Consider the following 24788-nt stretch of genomic DNA (forward strand, 5'->3'; position numbering starts at 1 on the left):
TATTTACAAAATAAATGTATTCAAAATGTATACATAAACAAATATCAGCTGAGTGGCATTTACATCTTCCTAAGGGTGTATCCATGGTAGAAGAATATCGCATCTGAGTAAAATCTTATCAACCTACCTTATTTCGTTCGTAAGCTAATGTGATTGCCACAGATGGACAGGATGACGGAAATCGACATAGCATTTTATACTAATCATGGAAGAAGAATATGGGTAGACGCATCGACACAGCTGCTGGGACAATGAACTGTCAAACCAATTTTGGGATTGAAAATTGAAAAACGCGTATTATAATAAACTCCGAATGACGTCGTATTAGAAAACAAATAAAAATCTACCTATAATTAAAAGGATACTTAAAAATTTTTGATATATCAATGTTCCCAAGCGTTGATGCATCTACCTGTATTTTTCTACCATGATGCTAATCAAGAATACTTGATTACTTTACGGGATCTAAAATGTATAAATCGAGGTGTTATAAACGGAATAACAAACTTAATGACAAGCGACACGCACCTTCAACTGGAACTGCGGAATACTCCACCATTGGACGTTTATTTGGAGTGACAAAAGTTTTGGCTTAACTCTAGGTTAGTAAAAACTTTCGTTTTTTTTTGGAAATTTTTACCAGAAGTAGGTATTTGTACCCTAATTCCGGGAAAGTATTTTTTTTCTAGGGGGATGATCCGGATACACGGATATTTTACCCGAAAGTTTGGGTCCACAATACGTATCTTTCAAAAAATCCACAAAAGTCGGCAATAATCCCCATTTATGGAGCTCACGATATATAAGCCAAACTAAAGTTAACACTATAACCTTTCGGAAGTTTTATCAAACCTGTCGACTTTTTGAACCCGGATTTTTTTAAAAATCCCTCTAAAGTCGGAAAAAAGTCACCATTTATTTAGCTCACAAAATATATACCAAATTATAAATGACACTGTAACCTTTCCAAAATACTACAATATGTATTATTATCTTTTTGGGATCCAGAAATATGGGTCGTTCCGATTCTGCTCAGTACATTGATGTTATGTTTTCAATATGAAAAACTTTACTTCGCGTAGGTGTTGACATACCCAGAGAAGAAAACCTCATGTGCCGGCCGAAAGGCGACTATTTAAAAAAAGTATCAAACCTAGAAAAACGTCGGTTCGCGAAGCCGGTTATTACATACCAGAGAAGAAACCCTCAAGCGGCTGCCGAAAGCCGTCTACTTAAGAAATATCAAATTGAACAAAATCTTGGTTCTATGTACTGAATAGAATCGGGTTGTCCGACTTTAAAGACCCATATCTCTGGATCCAGGAAAGATAAAAACGCATATTGTAGCATTTTGGAAAGGTGATAGTGTGAACTATAATTTGGCACATATTTCCAAAAATCTACGAGCCGTTTCAAATATCATCACGTGGCCACTTGTTGATAGGTGATTTTATTAGCTCTCAAATGATATATATATATAATACATATTGGTTTTGTAGATCCGGGTCAAGTATCTGGGTCCGTCTCCCAATAAAAAATACTTTCTCGGAATCAGTATACAAATACCTACCTCTGGTGAAAATTTTCAAAAAATATGAGAATTTTTACCAAACTAGAGCCGAATCCAAAAATGTTTTTTGCGTTTTTATTTTAATTAAATTTTCATTTTTTCAGCATTTTTATTGTGTTAAATCACACAGTAAAGGATTATTTGTTTATCAATAAAACGAAGATAAATTTTTGATGTCTCGTCTGCGAAAATGTTTAAAAGGAAATTGTTCAAAAAATTACAATTGATCATGCTTCCGGTTTAATATTTCTTGAGATTTAGTCCAGAAATGTGATATTCAATAATTAACAATTTCTTTTTTCTCCTTTTGCCCTAAAAGTTCCGTTTTTCTTTCATAAAAATGTTAGTGTCCCGATTATATTAACCAATACCTAACAATTACAAATAAACTCAACACGCCCCTCACAGTTAGGTGGAGGGTGTAAAATTACAAAAAAAAAAAAAAAAAAAAGAAAAACAAGTATGGCAATGAAGCGCTTAGATATAAGTTAGCTATTATTTGATAAAGTCTTTTCAACTTAATAATATATGTAGAGTATTTTCTTCTAGGGTTCGTTGCAATAATTATTGTTAATTATGTATGTTTGTTCTTTTATCAAGACCTTCTCATATACCTATATGGATATATATATATATTTTTAATCTTGCATTAAATTACTTAAGTTTTTCTAAAATTTGTTGTGTTAGTTTCTTTGTTGCGGTTTTACACTTTTCATATAAACAACATTTAGATTTATTTAAAAAATGTTTAAAAAATAATAAGATTCATCACATTTATAGCTTATTATTTATTAATTTTTATTCGTTATAATTTATGTAATATTGTATGCCTCATCTTCAATTTTAAAGAATTTTTTGTTGATATTATATCTCTTTTTGTCGAATTTTTTGTTTTTATTACCACACTTATACATAGACTTGTCTTGAAAAATATCCTTTTTTAACAAAAAAAAAAAAGTATAAATATTACCAAAAAACAATGAATATTGTTACACCTCAACATTCATTCCATTTTTTATTTGTATTTTGTTAATAATATTATTATTATTTTTTTATTTTTTATCATTATTATTTGTAATATAGTAAAAATTATGGAATATGTTTTTTTCTGTCTCTCTTGATTTTTGTATATTATTTTTATGTATGTATATTAATAATGTATAAGTTTATTACATATATGTATAATATATATGCATAACAATTAGTTCTCACTTGTATATAAGTAGATGTATAATGTAATAATCATAATTATGATGATAATGTTCATCATTTTTCTTTTTCTTATAGACATAGAAATATTCATTCATGACTTATTTTTGTATATAATCTAAGGATTTCGTTCTTTTCTTTTTTTTTTTTTGTTCTCACATCTAGATTTTTTTATTGAGAAAATGCATTTTTGTTTTATGTTTTGTGGTTTGTAATTGTTCACAATACATCCATTGAGATTTGAATGGAAAAAATGTTCGACAACAAATATTTTTTTTATATTTATTATTTTATCTATTCATTTTTTTTAATCCTAAAATTAAATAATATTTCATTACGCTTCGGTTAGCATAATTTCACATGATGCCATATATTTTTATTGCCAGCCACTACGCTCTACGCTCTTAATAGTCGTGTATGTTGATGTTTCTGCTAGCATATGGTTTATTTATTAGATTTTTTTTATTCCTTTACTAATTTACCTAGAAAATATTGTTTTAATATTATTTTTAATTTGATGTGGAATATTTTTTTATTCGTTATTTTAATTTGTATTTTTTGTTGTAATGACTAATTTGACACAACCGTTTACGAAATGTGTGTTCAAATTAATATTGGGGGTAATAAAGAAATGAAAGAAACCCAAGTTTGCATTCAGCCTAAAAGTATGCTCCAAATAATGTTTTACATCATAGTATTCATTGAATCGTTGGATTTACATTCAACTGTTTAGCCGTGATAATTGTGTTAAATGTGATAATAAATCTTGATGGGGGCAGTCAATCAAGCACGCATAAATGTAGAATAGGCCTAAAGTTTTTCAGCACAATTAATAGACATTTTATCTAGCAAAGCTGATCACCAGAATAGCTGTCAAATACGTTTTTGTGATTTTAATCGTTGCACGAAAGATTAACAAATAAGTAAACAAAGAAATTTAGCCTGAATTTAAACAGTTGTTATAAAATCTCATTATGAGAATGGCCTGAAATTCCGCCTCCAATTTACATAACCAATAATAAACCTCCCAGAAAATTGTATCGCATTTCAGGGCCACCTAATATCGAATATAGTAATTTTGTGCAGTCCATTAATTTAGTTGACTTTAAAATATCAAAACGCTATTTTTAAAGACAAATTTGGAATTTGAATGCTGATTGAGATATTTCCAGGAACTCTTCAATCGCCCGCATACACAAGAGTTTATCGCCAGTTGCTGTCTGTCAGTATGAAGTGTGGTGGGAGGAGGAGGGGGTTAAATGAGCATAGTTTCAAATTGAAACCAGTAAAGAAAGTCTTCAAGTCGGGCCGACCGACTTTATGATACCCTACACCACTTTGCTAATTTAGTACAGCTCCGCATAACAATTAAAAGTTTTTATGGGAGAATTCAATCATACACGCTATGATTATAATTATAATTTAAAGTTCAAAGGACTAAATATGCCGAAGCATTTGTATCTTTTAAATTCGGACTTGTATTGCCCATTTGGTGCACAATTAAATTGAAATCGGGAGCTATATCCAAATCGGAACTGATCTCCATAAAATTTGGCAAAGGTATTTCTGAGCTGTATTTGATATATTTCCCTGAATATCGTTGTTACGAAGTGCATATTACAGCTGTGGGTATGGGAGCTATAGCTATATCTGAGCCGATCTTCACCAAATTTGACATACTATTTCTAGACTCAAATTCCATCCCATTTGGACAAATATTAGACGTTTGGTGCACAATAAAAGGATAATCGGACGAAGTTATATATGGGAGCTATATCCAAATCTGAACCGATCTCGATAAAATTTAGCAAATGTATTTCTGAGCTGTATATTGTTGTTACAGAGTAAATATTACTGCTGCGGATGAACAATATATATGGGAGCTATAGCTATATCTGAACCGATTGATCAAATTTGGCATACTTATTTTCAGGCGTAATTTGGTTGTAGATGCAAAATTCCATACTATTCGTGCTGATATTACACGTTTGGTGCACAATAAAAGGCAAATCGGACGAAGATATATATGGAAGCTATATCTAAATTTTAAGCGATTATCTCCAATTTCAATAGGGTTCGTTCTGGGGCCAAACAAATGATTTGTGCAAAATTTCATCTGTATAGGACAATAAATGCGAACTGTACTTTGTTTACAAAAATACATGGACAGACGGACGGACGGGCGGATCATCAAAAGGAACTATGGGTCTATCTCGTTTCCTTTTGCCTGTTATAAACAAATACACAAAGACATAATACCCTGACCACGTTGTGGTGTACACATTACATATTATATTCGCGTCAAATGTAAAGCTGCTTTTGCATTTTTATACCCTCAACCATATGGCTGGAGAGGGTATATATTATTTGATACGGCCAAAACGTGCCTCATCAAAATAACTGTTTCAGGACATTTGGAGTCGATCTAGCGATGTCCGTCCGTTCGATTGTCTGTCTGTTTGTCCGGCAGGTGCCCACGATAACTCTCGAAGGAGTATCCGATATATTTCAAACTAATCGTAATATTATTATCAAACTTAGATCGTGTTCGAAGATGGGCAATATCGGTCCACTCATTCTGGCATCTTCGCCACAAAAGTTCGGCATTTTCAAAAAAAAAGATTTTACTGCACTGTAAGAGAAAGAATTACCCAATTTTGCTCCAATTTTGCAAATACTAATATTTGTATCAGTGCTAGGTCAGGCGCGAAAATAGACAATATCGATACACTCCATTAAGTACCTCCCCCACAAAGGCTCAACATTTTGAATAAATTTAACTCTTATGAAATGTGATGTAAGGTTCCGATTGCCTTCAAATTAGACACATCACAATATTTTATCGGTCCACTCCTTATGGTACCTACCCCACAAAGGATCAAAATTTATGAAGCTCATAAAACGGGAAATAAATATTCGATTCCATTCAGACTTTGTACACCTCAATATTTCCATCAACACAAGATATGTTATAAAGATGGTAAAGATCGGATCAATTCTTCTAGTACCTCCCCCACATAGGGTTTAAGATTTTGAAAAACAAAACACTGAAATATAGCGAAATAATAATCCAACTCTCTTTAGATTTCACACATACAAACAATTTCGCTAACACAATATTTTTTGTGAAGATGTTATATATCTGCGAACCCCTAAAGAGTCAAAATTTTAAATACTTTTATCGGTCATAACTTGCGAGACAAGTCGGCGATTCATTAAAATCTGCTACATCTAAATATTTCTCTCAACCAGAAACATGAGATGAATATGGAATTTATGATTTCGCATAAAATTGGATATAAATGTCCGATTGCCTTTTGATTTTACCCATGCCAATGTTTTTATCTGTTTTAGATAAAGTGTGATAAGTAAAAAAACAGTTAGTTCGATCGGGCCGAAATTTGGAAGGATTTTGAATATTAAAAAATACAAAAACATAAAAATACCGAATGTAGGGAAGTGCCGATATATGGGGGCTATACGAAGTCGTGGACCCGCATATTCAATTTTCTGTCAGAGACAGTAGCACCAATAGCGAACTACAAATACGAAATATGAAAAAAATGTTGGTGAATAATGTCGTTAAAGTCATCAAAATACCGCTCATGTTCAATACCAAAAGTCGTGTAGACCAAACACACATCTTAGTAAAATTTTATCAACCTACTTCAATTGGCTCGGAATCTAGATTGATTTCCGCAGATGAAAACACGGACGGACATCGTTAAATCGACATAGAATTATATGCTGATCAAGAATATATATACTTTGTAGAGTCTAAAATGTATATATATTTCGAGGAGTGGAGGGTGCTATGGCTATGCTACGGCAAAACCGATTGATACTTTTTAACTCGTTTTTTTTTTTTTTCTAAATTTCTGTTAAAATTTTTTCTAACATACTTTGAGGCTCTTCAAATAATTTGTTTTCTAAAAGGAAACGTTTTAAAGCGTAGTAAATATTAATATATTCCAAGTATATATGCAATATAAATATATGTGTATTATATAGTATTGTACAGGATATATTCCGAAGAGTTTCGTTTCGTTTAAGTATAAAAGTTGTTGGGCGCGCTTAAAATTCTTCATCAAAATTGTTAAAAATCACTTTACATATGACACTGACACGTTGTGGAATGTAGTCTTAATTGTCCGACGTACTTGTCTCAGCTGTGTCACATATTACATTTAGAGAATTTTCTTGCAATAAGAAAATTTTCTTACCATGAACCGACATATTCCATTTTCACACTGGGAGGATATTTCATATTTTCATAAAAACAAGTAACAAAGCTGTAAGTTCGGCCGGGACGATCATTGAATACCCTCCAGCAATCGGTACAAATTTGGCAATTTTCAAAAAATAAAATCCGTTAAAAATTCTGTTAAAATCAAAAAATACCGAATTTAGCTGTATATTAGGGTCTATACGACGACGTGGACCTGCATAGGCAACTTTTGTCACAAGCTATTACAATATTCAAATGCGAAACTTGAAAAAATCTGCTTATGATGTAGCTAAAATCATGAAAATACCGAATATAGGATGGTACCATGTGGGTTATAAAACTTGGACCTGAACAGACAATTTTCTGGCATAGGCTGTAGTATCCATTACGAACTTCAAATACAAAATGTGAAATAATTCGGGTAAATAATGTCGCTAAAATCACCAAAATACCCAATATCGGGAGGTACCGTTATATGGGGGCTATGCGAAGACGTGGACCCGCACAGACAATTTTCTGACATAGGCTGTAGTATACATTACGAACTTTAAATACCAAATTTGAAATATTTCCGATGAATAATGTCGCTATAATCATCAAAATACCGAATATCGGTAGGTACCGTTATATGGGGGCTATACGAAGAAGTGGACCTACATGGCCCATTTTCAATACCAAAAGTCCTGCAGTACACATTTGCGTAAAATTTTATCAATCTACTTCATTTCGTTCGGAAGCTAGAGTGATTTCCACACACGGACGGACATTACTAAATCGACATATCGAGAATATATATACTTTGTGGGGTCTAAAATTTATATTTCGAGGTGTTACAAACGGAATGACAAACTTAATATACCCTCCATACTATGGTGGAGGTTAAAAAAATATTGGAATATGAAAATATTGATGAAAATCGCGAATTGATTGCTTATTTTAAGGAAGTTTGGAAAGTCTATGGAATAGAATTTTGAAAGCCAATTTTTGGGTTTTTTCAAACTTTTGTTTGTCATTCGTTTCTGTAATTGTGGTTTTTATATAAACATGGTCCTGTCATGAACTGTTATCTAGATAGTATAGACACAAACCATTTGCTCAGAATGCATTTTGTCTAGTCTTTACCATTTTATGTCTTTGCCATTGCTCAATATGATATTTGTATTTTTTTTTTTTTTATATTTTATATTTTTATATGTTTCTATATTTTTTGCCAAAGTTCCCTAAAGTATAAAATCTCTGACAGGTTCTCTATAAATAAGTGAACTTCTAATGTTCATATTTGTCCTTAGCTCCGCTGGAAAAACAATGAACCACTTGGCGAAAATCTTTAAACAATCTATCAATAATTATTGTATAACATAAATAACAATGCCTTGCCTTGCCTTGGTTCGTCTAAAATTCCAACAATTTTCCAAATTTTAAGTTTCATGCAATTAAGTTCTCTTTGAAAGTTTACCTACTGGCCTACCGGGTACAATAATAGAAATAAACAATAATAGAAATCCATATTGCATAAATAATTGATTTTTATTAGAACAAAATAATTGGAAATAGAATAAACATATAAAACAAATAATTAAATTCAATATAATACAAAAGATTATTAGATATGGAAATCGCTCGTACATATTTTACAAAAACAAATCAAAATTGAAAATACATGAAATATTCAAAATTTTCCAAATTCATACAATAATAAATAATAATATGTGAATTATTTGGTGCTTATGCAGTTATTGAAGAATATTTGTTGGGACAATGCAGTTTCATACATCAATACATACATACACAAGTATACTTTAGACAGACATGTGTGAAATTTGCAAAGATGCAATTTATGGAAATTCGAAATTGCGTATTTATGGTTTTTACGTTGCAAATGCCTTGGAGAAAGAGCTCACTGCGTGCGGTTGCATCATTACAGTTTTCCCCCCGCCCACATGCTAATGTAGTTTGAACAACAGTTCTGTATGCAAGGAATTGCAAACACACGGCCATGCATTTCTTGGTAAAGGCAAAAGGATAATCATGAATTATTGCCAGGATAAACACATGGTTTGTGTTAGGCAGGGGGTAAGAGTCGCTACTATTACAATGTGAAACAGTTGAGTGCTAATTAACCCAATACTGTATCTGTGTATGTATGCATGTATGTCTTAAAATTAGGTAATTAACAATATTAAATAGTATGTAATAAAGTAAGACCAATTACATAATTATTTTTTTAATTAAGAACAACAAATTTAAACAATATTCAAACAAAGCTTCAATAATAAGCATAACATATTTTAAAATGAGAGCAAAAGAAAATGGAAGGGGGGTTGCAAGAAAATAAATATTAGAAATTATTAAATTAAATCGTTACAAACACATTTTAAGGTGTGTTCATCCGTTTGAAGTTGAGCTTGTGTGCTTGTATTTATAAATCTGTAAAAAATAAAAGAAACAAATAATTAAAAAATTATTTAAAAAAAAGTACATAAAAAGACATTAGGTTCGGTCGGAACCGAACTTCTAATACCCTCCACCATTGGGTAAAGAGAATTTTTTTTTGCAAAAGTATGTGGATTCAAACGTGATCCACTTTAAACAACAAACTCCAGTAAGATCGATAGGAGAATGGTTGGAGCCGTTATATGGGGGTCATACAAAAACGGCAGCGAGTCTTAAATACCAAATTTTTCATAATTTCATGGGTAAAAGTAACAAGGATCAAAAAGGACAATGCAGGTTGTAGAACCGATTATGAAGTACAAATACCAAGTTTCACACAAATCTGTTAGAAAAAATGGTTTATTTCGTCAAAATACCGAATATCCGATGGAACTGATATATGTGCGTTATAGGAAAACGTGGACTCATTACGAACTACAAATACCAGTTTTTAGATAAATCCGTAGAAAATTGTAGATAAAACCATCAAAATAGTGAACATCTGGAGGTACTGTTATACGAAAACGTTCACCTATATATACAATGGTCCATTCATCGGAGCTAGAACCCATTGCGAACAACATGTGCTAATTTATGGACAAATCCGTTGAAAAACGTTTCGAAAGTCATCAAAATAACGAAGGTCATGAAGGAGGTTTCGAAGAAATGGGCCAATATTGTCAATTTCCTATCGGACCTAAATAAATATGATATAAATATTGGACTATAAGGTTTGGACTATTTTTGTTAATTCCTTCACTTTATATGAGATAGTTGATAATTTTTAGAAAATGTTAAAATGTGCGTGAGCTTCATGGATATTCAAAATGTTGATCCTTTGTGGGGGAGGTATTAGAAGGAGTGGACCGATATATCCCATCTTCACAACAGATCTTGTGTTATTAGAAATAATGGGATGTGTGGAATACGAAGAGAACAGGATGCTTATTTCGGATTTTATAATCGTTTTGGTTGTTCAAAACTTTGGCTCTTTGTTGGGGAGGTTCCAGAAGGAATGGTCCGATCTCTACCATCTTTATAACATATCTTGTGTTGGTGGAAATATTGAGTGGTGCCAAGTCTGAATGGAATCGGATGTTAATTTCGCTTTTTATAAGCCTCATGGAAATTCAAAAATTTTAACCTTTGTGCGGGAGGTACCAGAAGGAGTGAACCGATATATTCCATCTTCACACCAGACCTTATGTTAATAAACATATTATGATGTGTGTAATTTGAAGACAATCGGTCTCTTACATCACATTTTATAAGAGTTATAATTATTCACAATTTCGACCCTTTAAGGGAGAGATACTTCATGTAGTGGACCGATATTGTCCATTTGCGCACCTGACCTAGCACTGATTAAAGTTGAAGCCAAATCAGATTATCATTTCTCTTTCTGCACAGTAGAACATATATATATTTTTTTTTCAAAATGTTTATCAAGGCTCTGGCATCCATTTATTATATATATATGTCCCAAAATATGTAATGCAAGACTTCAAGCTGCTTATGTACCCACACCTTAATTCTCGCTGAGAATTTGCAAAGTCTAAGTAATTTAGCCGTACAGAATAGAACATTTTTTTGTGATAATTGGTACAAATAACTTTGCCAGCGGCAATCTGCTATTTTCTTTTTATACCCTCCACCATATATAGTATGGAGGGTATATTAAGTTCGTCATTACGTTTGTAACTCATTGAAATAATCATTTTAGACCCAACAAAGTACATCTATTCTTGATCAGCGTAAAATTCTAAGACAATTTAGCCCTGTCCGTCCGACCGTCTGTCCATCTGTTGTAATCACGCTACAGTCAAAACGAATTAAGATAGGAAGCTATAATTTTGCACAGGTCTGTCTTTTGTCTACAGGAATTGTCTGAAATTCTACACAAAGAGTTCTTTGTGAGAACTATATCCCCTGGAAAAGAATTATCTATATCGGTCAGAGATATCGCATAGCCCCCATATAACGATACCCACCGGTATTCGATATTTTGACGATTTTAGCCAGATTTTGCAATGGAATTGTCTGAAATTCTACACAAGGAGTTTTTCGTGAGTACTTTACCCCCTGAAGGAGAATTGTCTATATAGGTCCGCGATATCGTATAGCCCCCATAGCCCCACCTATATTCGGTATTTTGATGCTTTTAACCACATTTTTCAATGGAATTATCTAAAATTCCACACAAGGATCTCCTTGTGACATTATTCACCGGAATTTTTTCAAATTTGGTATTTGAGGTTCGTAATAGATACTACAGCCTAAGACTTAAAATTGTCATTGCCGGTCCACGTCTTCGTATAGCCCCCATATAACGGTACTTCCCGATATTCGGTATTTGGATGATTTTAGTTACATTGTTACCCATTTTTTTAAGTTTCGCATTTGAATATTGTAATGGCTTATGAAAAATGTTACCTATGCGGGACCATGTCGTCGTATAGACCCTAATATAACAGCTACATTAGCAATTTTTATGATTTTAACAGAATTTTTAACAGATTTTATTGTTTTTAAGAATTGCCAAATTCGTTGCAAATGGTGGAGGGTATTCAAAGTTCGGCCCGGCCGAACTTACAGCTTTATTACTTGTTTTTTTTTTTTTTTTTTTTTGTGTTTTAGTCACAGTTTTAAGCCGAATTTTGCAGTAAATAGGCAGCATGTGTTCCCATATGCAAGAAACATCCTTGCATAGAATTGTCAACATAGGTCTTGACCCCATATAAGTCTACCTGCAAATCATCATTTGTGTCACACTTTTCACCGGAAATGTTTCAAATTTAGAATTTGAAGTTCCTAATGGGCACTACATCAAAGACATAGAAGTATAAAGATGGGACAAGGCAGAGTCAAAATATTGTCACCAGGTGTAAATAGCTCTGTTGTTACGATATCGTAACAACATAGTTACCAATGCACAGTGGTCGAGGTCGTATGGGAACAGCGGCCAAAAATACTTTCAGTGCACATATAAATATGAATCTTTGGTTATGGTACCTTGATGGGATAAAAATAAAAAATGTGACAAAATGGATATGGTCGATGCATGTTTTGGCATGGTCCCCTTACAACTTACCCCCCGAATAAGGGTTATTTGCCCAATTCTTGTCACGTTTCTACACCAGATTATAATGTGATTTGACATTTTACGTTCTAAGGAGTTAAAAAATAATCTTACTGAAAATTATTGGAACGGCCTACCTCTACCTGCGGGTCCCCCCGTAAAGATACCTCCAAAAATAGAAGTATTTTTTATAAAAATCAATTCCAAATTTGATATTTTGTAAAATAAAATAACAATTCAATATAAAATTAAATCAAAATTAAATTTTGCACAAATAATTTGTTTAACCCAAGAACCGATTGAAATTGTAGATAATCGGTCAAAATTTAGGTATAGCTCCCATATATATTTTCATCCAATTTGCCTTATATTGTGCACCAAACTTGTATCAGCCCAAATAGTATGGAATATAAGTACGACTAGATTGGACCTAAAAATAAGTATGTTCATCCGATTTGTTATTTTTGTCCTCCGCAGCCGTAATATGAACTCTGTAACAACGATATTTGGGGAAATATATCAAATATAACTCAGAAATACCCTTGCTATATGGCTCCCATATATATCTTCGTCCGATTTGCCTTTTATTGTGCACCAAACGTGTAATATTAGCCAAAATGAAATGGAATTTGGTATTTACGGCCAAATTGAGTCCGAAAACCAGTATGTCAAATTTGGTGGAAATCGATTCAGATATAGCTATAGCTCCCATACATATTGTTCATCCGATTTGTTGAATTTGCTCTGCATAGCCGTAATGTGGACTCCGTAGTAACGATATTCGGGGCAATATATATATCAAATACAGCTCTGAAATACCCTTGTCAAATTTTATCGAGTTCGGTTCAAATTTAGATATAGCTCTTATATATACCTATCCGATTATAAGATAATTCTGTACCAAATGGATAATAAAAGCCCGAATTGAAATGGCGCAAATGTCTCGACAAATTTAGTAGAAATCGATTCGGAGGAGGATATTCCTCCCATATATTAGATTCATTGGACTTTTTATTATTACTGTAATCATAGTTGGTATGATTTAATTCTCACAAATTCCCCATTAAAACCTTTATTTGTTATGTGAGGCTCTTTGAAATATGCAAACTTTACTGGTTATTGTTTGGTAACGTTCGCAGTCCCGTTATAAAAGGGTCAGAGCTCAGAAGAAGACGGTTAATAAGATCTGTGTTTGTTAAACACAAGACTTTTTCGGGTATGATTTAGTCGAAACTTTTTTATATCTTTGTTTCTAGACTCCACGGCCTCCTCCTATAATTATCTAATCTATACAATGACAAATTTCTAAAGTCGGGTACATGTATTAAAATTTTATGAACTGAGGGTGGAAGATAGTGCCATGGATATCTATTAGTTAACTCCTTAGGAGTTTCCAGTGCAAAGGCCTTAAACTTTTCGGCATTAATCAGAAGACAATGCTTGCAACATTATTGAAAACCCCTCAGTTACATCCTTATCAATCCCAAACAACAAAAACATATTCTATGTCACTAGCACCATAGAACTGACAAAATTGCAGCGAAGTCACTTCAGTATATTGGGCATAACATACAAATCTGACAAAATCTGAAAGCTAAATTAGCACTTTTAGAATCTTAGGACCATTACTATTGGCATGAAAAAAATCACATTGGAGGATTCAGGGGGGAAAACAATTAAAACTTTACCTGAAATCCAATTTTATTTTCAAAATTAATCTTAAAGGCAACTCAGATCACTCACATCTTCTATATTATACACAACTACTAAACACACAAATTACTGCACTTAAAGTAAGTCAATACCTTGCTTTTCAATAATGATGCCAAGATTTGTCGTTTTAAAATGTATTTAATTTTGTAATACAGTTCTATTTTTACTCCACTTTTTCACTGATCCCACTGAAAAAAGCAACTAACTACATTTTCTCTTTTTTGATGCTATTCTCGAAGTGGGCCGTTAGAATGAAGTCAAGATAATTATGTTTTCTAAAAAGCTTAACCCCTTAAGAGTTCAGGTGTACACATTTGACAATGAATATCTGATTTTCATTTTTTGAATTTTGGCCAATGGCAGCGACCACTGTGCAATGTTAAGTTGTTTTAACAGCAAATGCAATTTTCAATTAATTGAAAACGTCAAAGGAATGCAATTTTGAGACCAATTTTTTGGTTTGCAGAAAATGTTATTCGTAAAATTGCTCTGTAAATATGATTTTTATGCTAACTTCTGCATTATGCTAACTTATGCATTTTGTCCAGTCTTTACCATACCAATGGTAAAGACTGGACAAAATGCATTTTGGAAGAATAGTTAATGTGAAAAATATATAGAGGCGCTGCTCACAACAGTGACATGTTAAAATAAAAATTATATTTTCAGAGCAATTTTATGAATAAAATTTTCTGTAAACCGAAAATTTGAACTAAAATTTGCATTTCATTGACGTTTGAATATTGCATTTGCTGTTAAAACAACTTAACATTGGTGATTATGTTGTTATGATATCGTAACAACAGAGGTATTTACACCTGGTGACAATATTTTGACTCTGTCTTGTCCCTTTATACTTCTATGTCTTTGACTACATTCTATGACGGAAAATTGCTGAAACATGTGTTCGTATAACCCCCATATAACAGTTTCTGCCTATATTCCGGTTTCACCGGAATTATTTCAAATTTGGAGTTCTCTATAGATACTACTTCCTATGACAGAAAATTGCCTGTACAGACCTGCGGGTTCGTATAGCCCAGATCTAACTGTTCAGTATTATCTCTAACTTGGGATTTGGAGTTCGTAATAAGCACCGCCCTCGCTGGCAGATAACTGGTTACAGAAGTTCTAAATATAAAAGTGGAAAATGTCATTTTACATATGATTCTACACTGCAAATAGCTATGCGAATTTAATGCAAAACCATAATTAAATCAAAATGTGGCAATCAATTCAGTTCTTGTTAAATAGTCATTTAAAAATTCCTATGTAAAGCAAATAACTTGTAATGGGCCCAGTAAAGTCACTCAGGGCTTGTGAAGTCTTCGAAAACAATATATTTTTCTGCATATTTTTCTATATTTTTCTGCAATATATTTTGTTGCATATATTTGTATTTTACGACATATCTGGAGAATTTAAAAGTCAATACTTTGTTTTTAATCGTTGAATGTTGGTAAATCAGGAAAAATATTTGGTTTTTGGTGTATTCAGAGAATGATTTTTTTTTTTTTTTTTTTTTTTGAAAATTATAAAATAAGCAAAAATTCGACACGAGAAAGTTTTTTTTAAGATCATTTATGAATTCCTCTTTTATAATTTTGATAATCTATGCTGCAACAAACTTTGAGTATATGAGCCACCATTTTATTACCAATATTTAAAGTGCTTTCGTGGAAATTAAACCTAGTGTATATTGCTGGAAACCATTGGTCAGTACTTGACTCAAGATGGATATTTTACATTGATGTCAAAAAGTATGGATTAAGCAGCTCCTCTCTCTCTCTCTCTCTCTCTTCAAGCCATAAGCAATTAATTGAACACATAGTTAGTGTGTCCAATTGATATCCCTGTTTATTCCAATAATTACATTCAGACAAACTAAGCATTTGTATATTTCTATACCTATCTGTAATATATCACACACGTGTAGTGAGATTCTACAAAGGTCTTTCAATCAGAAAATGTGGTTGCCAAGTGCATTACAAATAGCAAATCACACATCGAGTGAAACTCAACACCACTCGAATGTCATTAATTAAGTGTTTACACTTTTCTTGTCCAAATGTAAATACCTACTTATGCATATGTGTGTGCTAAAATCTCTATGGACCTATTCATAGGAAATTGTTAATGAATTTTGACCCATTTCAAAGACAAATATTAGAGTGAGTCTTAAAATCTGTTCAAAGATTTTGAACTAAACAGGTAAAGAAAGGTCAAAAGACGGACGGGCAGACTTTATGATATGCAACAAAGACATAAAAGTATAAAGATGGGACAAGGCAGATTCAAAATATTGTCACCAGGTGTAAATACCTCTGTTGTTATGATATCGTGACAGCATAGTTACCAATGTTAAGTCATTTTAACAGAAAATGCAATTTTCAATTAATGGGAATCGTTAATGGAATACAATGGAATTATGACCAAATTTTGGTTTACAGAAAATGTTATTCGAAAAACTGCTCTGTAATTATATTTTTATGCCATCATGTCTCTGTTGTGAACAGCGCCTCTACATATTTTTCACATTAACTATTTTTCCTTTTTTTCCAGTCGTTACCATTTTAGGTCTTTGTATGCATATTTAGTATAGCTACCCATAACAAATTAATTTTTATATGGGCAATTTAGGTAAAGTAGATAATACCTAATGATAATTAGAAACCGAAAGGAACTAATATCAAATACTTAGAAGTATAAAAACAGGATAAGTCAGAATCAAAATATTGACACCAGGGGGATTTACTTCTGTTGCTACGATATCATAACAACATAATCAATAATGTTGCAATTTGCAATGCAATTTTCAATTAATTGAAAACGTCATTGGAATACAATTTTGAGTTCAAATTTTTGGTTTACCAAAAATGTTATTCGTAAAAATTCTCTGTAATTATATTGTTTATGCTAAAATGTCTCTATTGTGAGCAGAGTCACCCCCCCCAACCCACATTTATCACATTGAATATTTTTCCATAATACATTTTGTCCAGTCTTTACCATTTCAGTAGTGGAATTCTTTAACTCATTTTTTTGACAAAGACATAGAAGTATGAATAGGACAAGTCAGAGTCAAAACATTGACACCAGGGAGTTTTACCTCTGTTGTCAGGTAATCACCAATGTTAAGTTGTTTCAAAGACATATAGTATAATAAGATGGTGACATAGCATTATGTTATAATTTAACAGAACTGACACATTTTAAGGATTGATTTTGATTTTTATCGTTTCAATGTACAAGGAAACGCTCTGGAATAGGGTTTTGAGTTGATGGTACCAAAAGGAGTTTGCCGATATATCCCATCGTCACACCAGATCTTGTGTCAACAAAAATATTGGGATGTGTGAAATTTGAAGACGATCGAGCTCTTATTTAACATTTTATAAAAGTTTTAATTATTCCAAATTTTGTCCCTTGGTGGGGGAGGTATTTGAAAGAGTCCGTCGATATTTTCCATTTTCGCACCTAACCTAGCACTGACAGAAATATTGGGATGTGTGAGATTTGAAGACAATTGGACTCTTGTATCACATTTTATAGCAGTTATAAATATTCCAAATATTGACCCTTTGTGGGGGAGGTCCCACAAGGAGTGATCCAATATATTTCGTTTCCACATGAGGATGTGCGAAATTTGAAGAAGATTTGAGAGTAAGATTACTCTTACTTCACATTTTATAGGAGTTATAATTATTCAAAATGTTAATCTTTTGTCGGGGAGGTACTTGTTGGAGTTGGCCGATATTTTTCATTTTTGCACCTGACCTAGCTCCGGGGAAAATATTGTTATTTGCAAAGTTTCTACAAAATCGAATGATCTTTTCTCTTTCTTGGAAATTTTTGACCTATTGTAGGGGAGGTGCTAAAAGGAGTGGACCGATATTGCCCATCTCCGAACTCGATCTAAGTTTGGTAATAATATTTAAATGTACCAAGTGTGGATCGAATCGTATGCTACCTTCGAAAGTTCGAGACAGACATCGCTAGATCGACTATAAATGTACTAAAACGGATTTGGTCCAAAGAATCCTAAAACCGTTATTTCGCTGAGGGAATATCCATGATGCTCCTAAAACGCGAAGTTAACATCCGATTCCATTTAGACTTGGCAAATCTTAATATTTTTATGAACACAAGATCTGTTATAAAGATGGTAGAGATCGGACCATGTCTTCTGGTACTTCCTCCACAATTGCTTCAAAATTTTGTAAAATAAAGCGCTCATAGAACGTGAAATAAGCATCCAACTCTCTTCAAATTTCACACATCCAGACATTTTTTCTAACGCAAAATCTGTTGTGAACATGATAGATATCTCGTTCTGGTACCTCAACTACAAAGGGTCACAATTTCCAATATTTATATTTGTCATAATTGCGAAATAGTTCGGCGATTCTATACAACTTGCTATATCTATATATTTCCCTTAGTCAGAAATCTGATATGAATATGTAATTAATCGGAATTTATGATTTCGTGTAAGATTGGATACAAACATTCGATTTACTTTAAATTTTGCACGTACCAATATTTTTATCTGTATTCGACGAAGTGGAATATTTCGGTCCGCTATATCTAATACCTCAGTCATATTTTCACATTTTTCCCAAAATTTGCACATATCTGATATGAAGTATAGGAAGTAGACGATATATTATACGATATATTATAGGGTAGATACGAATTGGACAATATTGGCCAACTGCTTCGGAACCTCCCCCCAACACAATTAGAATAATCATAACTCAAGGCTGGGCGTATACATTTGTCGGTATAACCGACTGATACTATTTAACTTGCTCTCAATATAGATTCCTTTCTCGATTAGATTTGATAAATTCTATAGCGCAAATATAAGAACGCACAAAATTATTGATAAACCAGGTAGTGTATTCCCACATCTCCCACTGGGTAACTGGACAGATCTCGTCGAAACCCTACAACGATTCGAACATCTCCATGTGTAAAACAATTATTCGAATTTAAAATTAAATTTATTTAACTAAAAATAAAACTGGTACGCTCTCAATTCCAACTTAAATGTGAATTTTTAAAATTATTCCTGATATTTTTCTAACAGCGGTAAAAAGAGTTTGAGCCAAACCAAAATGGGATTGAGGAAAAGTGGGGGAATGATAAATAAAAAGAACTGTGTATGTTTTTTTTTTTTGTCATTTATATATATTTTTTTCAATATTGCTTTTATTTGGTTTTTGTTTTTATTTTATCCGAGTTGTTTTGGTTTTGTTTTATAATATATGTATTGTATATCTTTTTTGTAGTTATGTATAATACTATGCTCATTTTGTTATGTTTATTCGTTTTTTTCATTACATTGTTTAGTGTTGTGATTTGTTTTACAATAATTTGTTTTTTTTTTTTTTAATAATAATGTTGTTATTTGTTAATAATTTGTTGTTGTTTTGGTTTTTAATGTATATTTCATTAATGAAGAGTTATTGTTTTTTTATCTACGCTAAATATTTTCTTATATTTTTCTAGTTTTTGTTGTTGTTTGTTAATATTATTGATTTACTCTGTTATATTTAAACTAGTTAACAATGTATTATTTATCATCAATCAACAATTCATTCCTTTGATCATTATTTTATTTTTTTTTTGAAAAACAATAAAAAAAAGAGTTCCAAAAAATATATAAAATTTACTATTGCTTTATGATTTGAAACATTTTTAAACAATTGTTGTAAAAAATTTCACAGAAAATTTTGACAATTTGTAACAAAAGAAAAGCCCAAAACTTAAAATAAAACAACATTGAAGTGCTTTGTAGTTTCGTCACAGGTATTTCTGAAACCTCGTATTTTGTGTTCACATTAATTTTTGTTCTAAACTTTTCCTAATTATTCACTAAAAAACGGGGAAGAGATTCTTGGGCTCTCCAAACAGGCAGTCCCAGCTGTTCTCAATTTGAAAACAAAAACCCTTTTTTTGATTTCGTCTAATACTTTTCAATAATTTAACATTTTCAAAGATTTGGTTGGTTTACTAATTCGTTTTTGTTTGTTTGTGTTTGTTTTAAGGCAAAATTTGAATTCAGCTAAAAATTGCACCAATATTTGTTGTTTACACTTCAATGTTAACAGAAACGTTTTATTCAATTTGTATTTATTATTATTATTTTTTATTTTATAAAAAGAAGAATTGTAGCTATATTATTAATTAATATTTTTTTTATTTTGTATACAAGAGTTTAACAATTTTTGTATATTTTCAACAAAGAAAATTTTTTATCGTTGTTTGTTTGGTTTTGATATTTTGTATGCCTATGTATGTAGTTTCAATATATATATTTATATGTATGTAAGGAGTTTCATTGTTTGTCTCAGTTTTTTATCTTTTTATTTTTTTCCATGAAAATAAGGTCTTCTTTTTTATTTTTTGTTTTTACTAGTTTTTATTTTGTTAAAAACAATGTCTATTGTTTTTTATAAATTTTGTGAATGACAAGGCAAGTGGTTGTTGGAAAAGTAACGAAATGCTCTGAATCGTTGTCAGTAATTGTCATCATTTAATTGAAAATAAATAACGCTTTTCGTATACTATGGCCGTCTGCAAAACTGTTTTTAAATAAACCATGGCATACTTTTAGGATGCTACAAAAGAAAATCCATGTATGATCTCAATTAAAATATTTTTTTATAACGTATAATAACGTTTAAAAAATAGCCTATTTTAGGGATGACATTTTATTTTCAGTGGTGCCAACTTCACAGTTTTCCAACCAACGATCTCGAGTCAAATATGTATTGGAATATAAACCCTAAAAAGCATTGTCACATGAAATGTGTTTTACATACAGGGTGAGATTAAAAAACTGCAGCCAAATTCAGACTGCTGTCATTTCGAAGCCACTCATCCGACAGCTGTTAAAATTATTCCAGCGATAGCTCATTATATTGTCGACAAGCGTACAAAAGCATTTTGGTGAGAACTTTCCAGAAAAATGCATTTAAATGTGAATAAACCTTTTATGTCTCGTACCATCGCTCGTTACCGTGATACTGGTAGCGTGGCCCGCCGTCAAGGAAGTGGACAGAAGAAAAAAGCAACATCAGCAGAAATGGTTTGAAAAGTAAAGAAGCAACTTGATCGAAACTCGCGTCGAGGTGCCCGAAAATAGCTTGTGAGCTGAATATATCGCAATATTACATTCAGCAAATATTGAAAAATGAGCTCGGGATAAAGCCATAGAAATTCCAAAAAGTGCAAGAACTTACGTCGCAACAGAATGAAAATAGATTCAAAAGAGCTAAAGAGTTGCTTCGCTTGGACGATGAGAAAACATTCGTTGTCCAGCTGTTTGTAAACAAACAAAATGATCGTGTTTACTTGCCAAAGAGGTCAGCTGAAAATGTGCAACTTCAGTTGGCCACCAGAACTCAAGCGCCGGCCATGGTGATGGTGTGGGCCGCCATAACAGCCGATGGTCGCTCTCTGCTCGTATTAATCGACCGTGGTATGAGCATAAATGCCGAATATTATTGCGAAAATATTGTGGAGGATGTATTAAAGCCTTGGGCACGCAAACTTTTTGGTCGCAGACCTCAGACTCAGCACGCGCCACCCAAGAATGGTTACAAAATGAGGTTCCTCGGTTCATTTCCACCAAAATCTTCGGATACCAATATGTTGGACTATTGTGTCTGGAGTATTTGGAAAGCAAGGTTGGCACTAAAAAATACAAAAGAGTCTATCACCTCAAGCAAGCGCTACTGCGGAGCAACATTCGGGCAGCGTGCACATATTTACATATAGGAGGCATTTCCAAACCACGGTCGAGTCTCAAACACAGATACCATGAAAAATGTATTTTTTTTTTCTTTTTGAATTTCATCTCTATCCCTCACCCAATACCAAATATAGTATCACTCTGTACTTTTCGTACAATTATAGTACACATTTCTGAAACCACCTCCATATTTCTAGGCTCAGACATAAATAGCGAACCTAATACCAAATTTCAGATATCAAGCACTATTTATTTACCCAATACCAAATGTATAGTACTATTTTGTAATTTTGCGTGCACTTGTAGTACACATTCCCATACCCACCTCTTTATCACAAAACGATGGTTCCCCCGCCTTTCTCCTTGTTAAACATTGTTATTTTTCTTTAAACTTTTTTTTGGAAATTTAAAATAAATCTTGTTTTTTTAACAAAAATGGAATTGAGACTGCCTTTTTTGAAACCACAATATAGCCTAAAACCCGACCTATAAATTGAATAATATTGAGTCGATTGTTGATCTTATTTTAAATTGTAAACTGCGATTCAATTTGCACATCGAGTTATGTGTTAACAAAGGGATATCGTTATTAGGTTTTGTAAAATTTTGGTGTAAGGAAATTGACAATCCCTATGAGTCCACTTAGACATTAGAATATTGTTGTGTACTATGGAGCCGATTTTATAAATGTTATTCATATAAAATTGAATTCCTCTTGTTTGCTCTCGGTAGGTTACCTTGGAAATCAAATGAAGCACAAAGAAATCACACGCTTTTGATACAAACTCCTGTATACCGAAATACCCTGTTGTGGACTACATTTCGCACAACTTAGCCGGAATTTTCAACGCTTGCCTAAAATGTGTGTATACCACCAAAATACCTGTTCTGGCATACGCATCAGTAGTCTGGTGCACAGCTATGGATATAAAATGTAGTACTAGAATATTACAGAGAGTCGAATGAATGTGCTGCTTAAGCATTTGCGGTAAGTGTACATGTATGTTCACTAGGACATGCGACTATTTTTCCGCTCCTCTTTTCAACCTAAAGTAGCCTTTTACAAATTACAGTTTTAAAGGACAGATTTTTACGTTCTAATATTTGTAGACCCATTTTGTCGAATCTGAGTTATTTACTTTTTGAATTCGGCAGAAATACATATATATATATATATATACCTCAACCGATTTCAATATAATTTGGCATTTTTTTGGTACCAAATTTTGTTTCTCTGTTCGAATTTCATTGGAATCGGACATACATATCGCGTTTGGTGCATCAAATATATGAAATCGGCGGAATCTATATCCGAATCGGAACCAATTTTAAAATAGTTTTAAAAAAATATTTTTGTACCAAATTCCGCCTCTCATTCCGAATTTCATTGGAATCGGACATACATATCGTGTTTGGTGCATCAAATACGTGAAATCGCCCGAAAATACATAAGGCAGCTATATTCGAATCGCAACCAATTTTAATACAATTTGTCAATTTTTTTTAGATAGGGATGCTTAAGGCGTGTTAAATAACATTCGTCTTCCTAAGATATAGGACTGCTTTTACGTGCGTAATAACGCCGAAAATATGTAAATATTTCAGATGTGAAAATAAATTTTATTTGAAAAAAAACGACAAGGTGCCATATTTCAGAAAAGGGCTGTCATGTTCGATTCAGAAAATGAGTGTTCCTCAATTGCTTTGCTATGATTGCGAGCTTTGGAATGATTTGGTTCATTTGGTCCATTTTCAATTACATTTAGCTGCAATTTTAGTCGATAATTTGGCAACACTGAATCTTCCGAAAATATTCGTAAACATGAAGCCTATTTTGAGGCGTTACCTTTTCAATATACAAAAACACAAGAAACGAACGGACAATATATTTAAAATGTTATTTACTTAAAACACTTTGCACAAGGAAATCTAATTTACCGGGAAGCCTTTATATTTATAGTAGTGTCAGTTCTTGAGGACAAAAAAATTGTGAGAAAATTTGAATTCAAGAGCCAGTCGTATGAAATAGGTTCAAGAAATTCATGAATTCAGAATTGCCTTTGCATATTATTTAAAAAAAAAAAAAGAAAAAACAAATTTCAAAATTGTGACTTTTGTGCAAATGTGAAACTCTCTGTCAGGGTTCTTCATCCATGATATTCCTATGCCAACCTATGCATGGGTTAGAGAATATTCTTCTATTCACGTCACAAATTAACTTTTTTTCTGAAACAAAGCCTAATGCCAAATAGCAACCTCTACATGGGCCACCCTTTAGTTTAACTCCTCCCTTTTACTTTACATACAACCGAATATTGCTCCATGTTGTTATGCCATTCCTGCCAAAGTATTAAATTACATTCCGTTTGCCTTTCTTGGTTAGTGGAGTGGATTGGGTAAAATAAGTTATTGCAAAAAGCCTAAATTGTATTATATTCATTATTTTGTTTTCATACTGATTTCGAATGACATGTCATCAGTCAGAAGTGTCTAAATTCCATATGTGAGGCATATGTGTATCCCACACACACACACACACAATCTAAACAAATGTTTTGTACATATTGAGTTAAGTGAGAAAATTTTGTTAAAATAACTTCATAAAGTTACCCCTAACAGCCATCCATTCCATCTCCCACGTCCCACAAACCCTTAGAATATCTTCTATTATTCAGAGGTGGCTGTAATCAATCACTTTGCCATCTTTTACGGTAATGGATCGGTGTATGGAATTAGGCGTTTTGTTGTTGATACAAAAGTTTCTATTGTTGTTATTGTTGTTCTTATAGATAAA

The 24788-nt window shown here is 32.5% G+C and overlaps 1 protein-coding gene across 1 annotated transcript in view; it reads right to left on the reverse strand.

The window, feature by feature from the left end:
* Window positions 1–9315: 9315 nt before the first annotated feature.
* LOC101897560 (protein boule) overlaps window positions 9316–24788 on the reverse strand; it is a 222018-nt gene continuing 206545 nt past the window's right edge. Inside the window, exon 8 of the mRNA XM_020035171.2 lies at window positions 9316–9434. Within this exon, the coding sequence (XP_019890730.1) occupies window positions 9427–9434 (8 nt within the window). The 3' untranslated portion in view covers window positions 9316–9426. The remainder of the gene's footprint in view (window positions 9435–24788) is intronic.

This window comes from Musca domestica, unplaced genomic scaffold, assembly GCF_030504385.1.
Source record: "Musca domestica strain aabys unplaced genomic scaffold, Musca_domestica.polishedcontigs.V.1.1 9, whole genome shotgun sequence".
Classification (NCBI taxonomy): Eukaryota; Metazoa; Arthropoda; class Insecta; order Diptera; family Muscidae; genus Musca; species Musca domestica.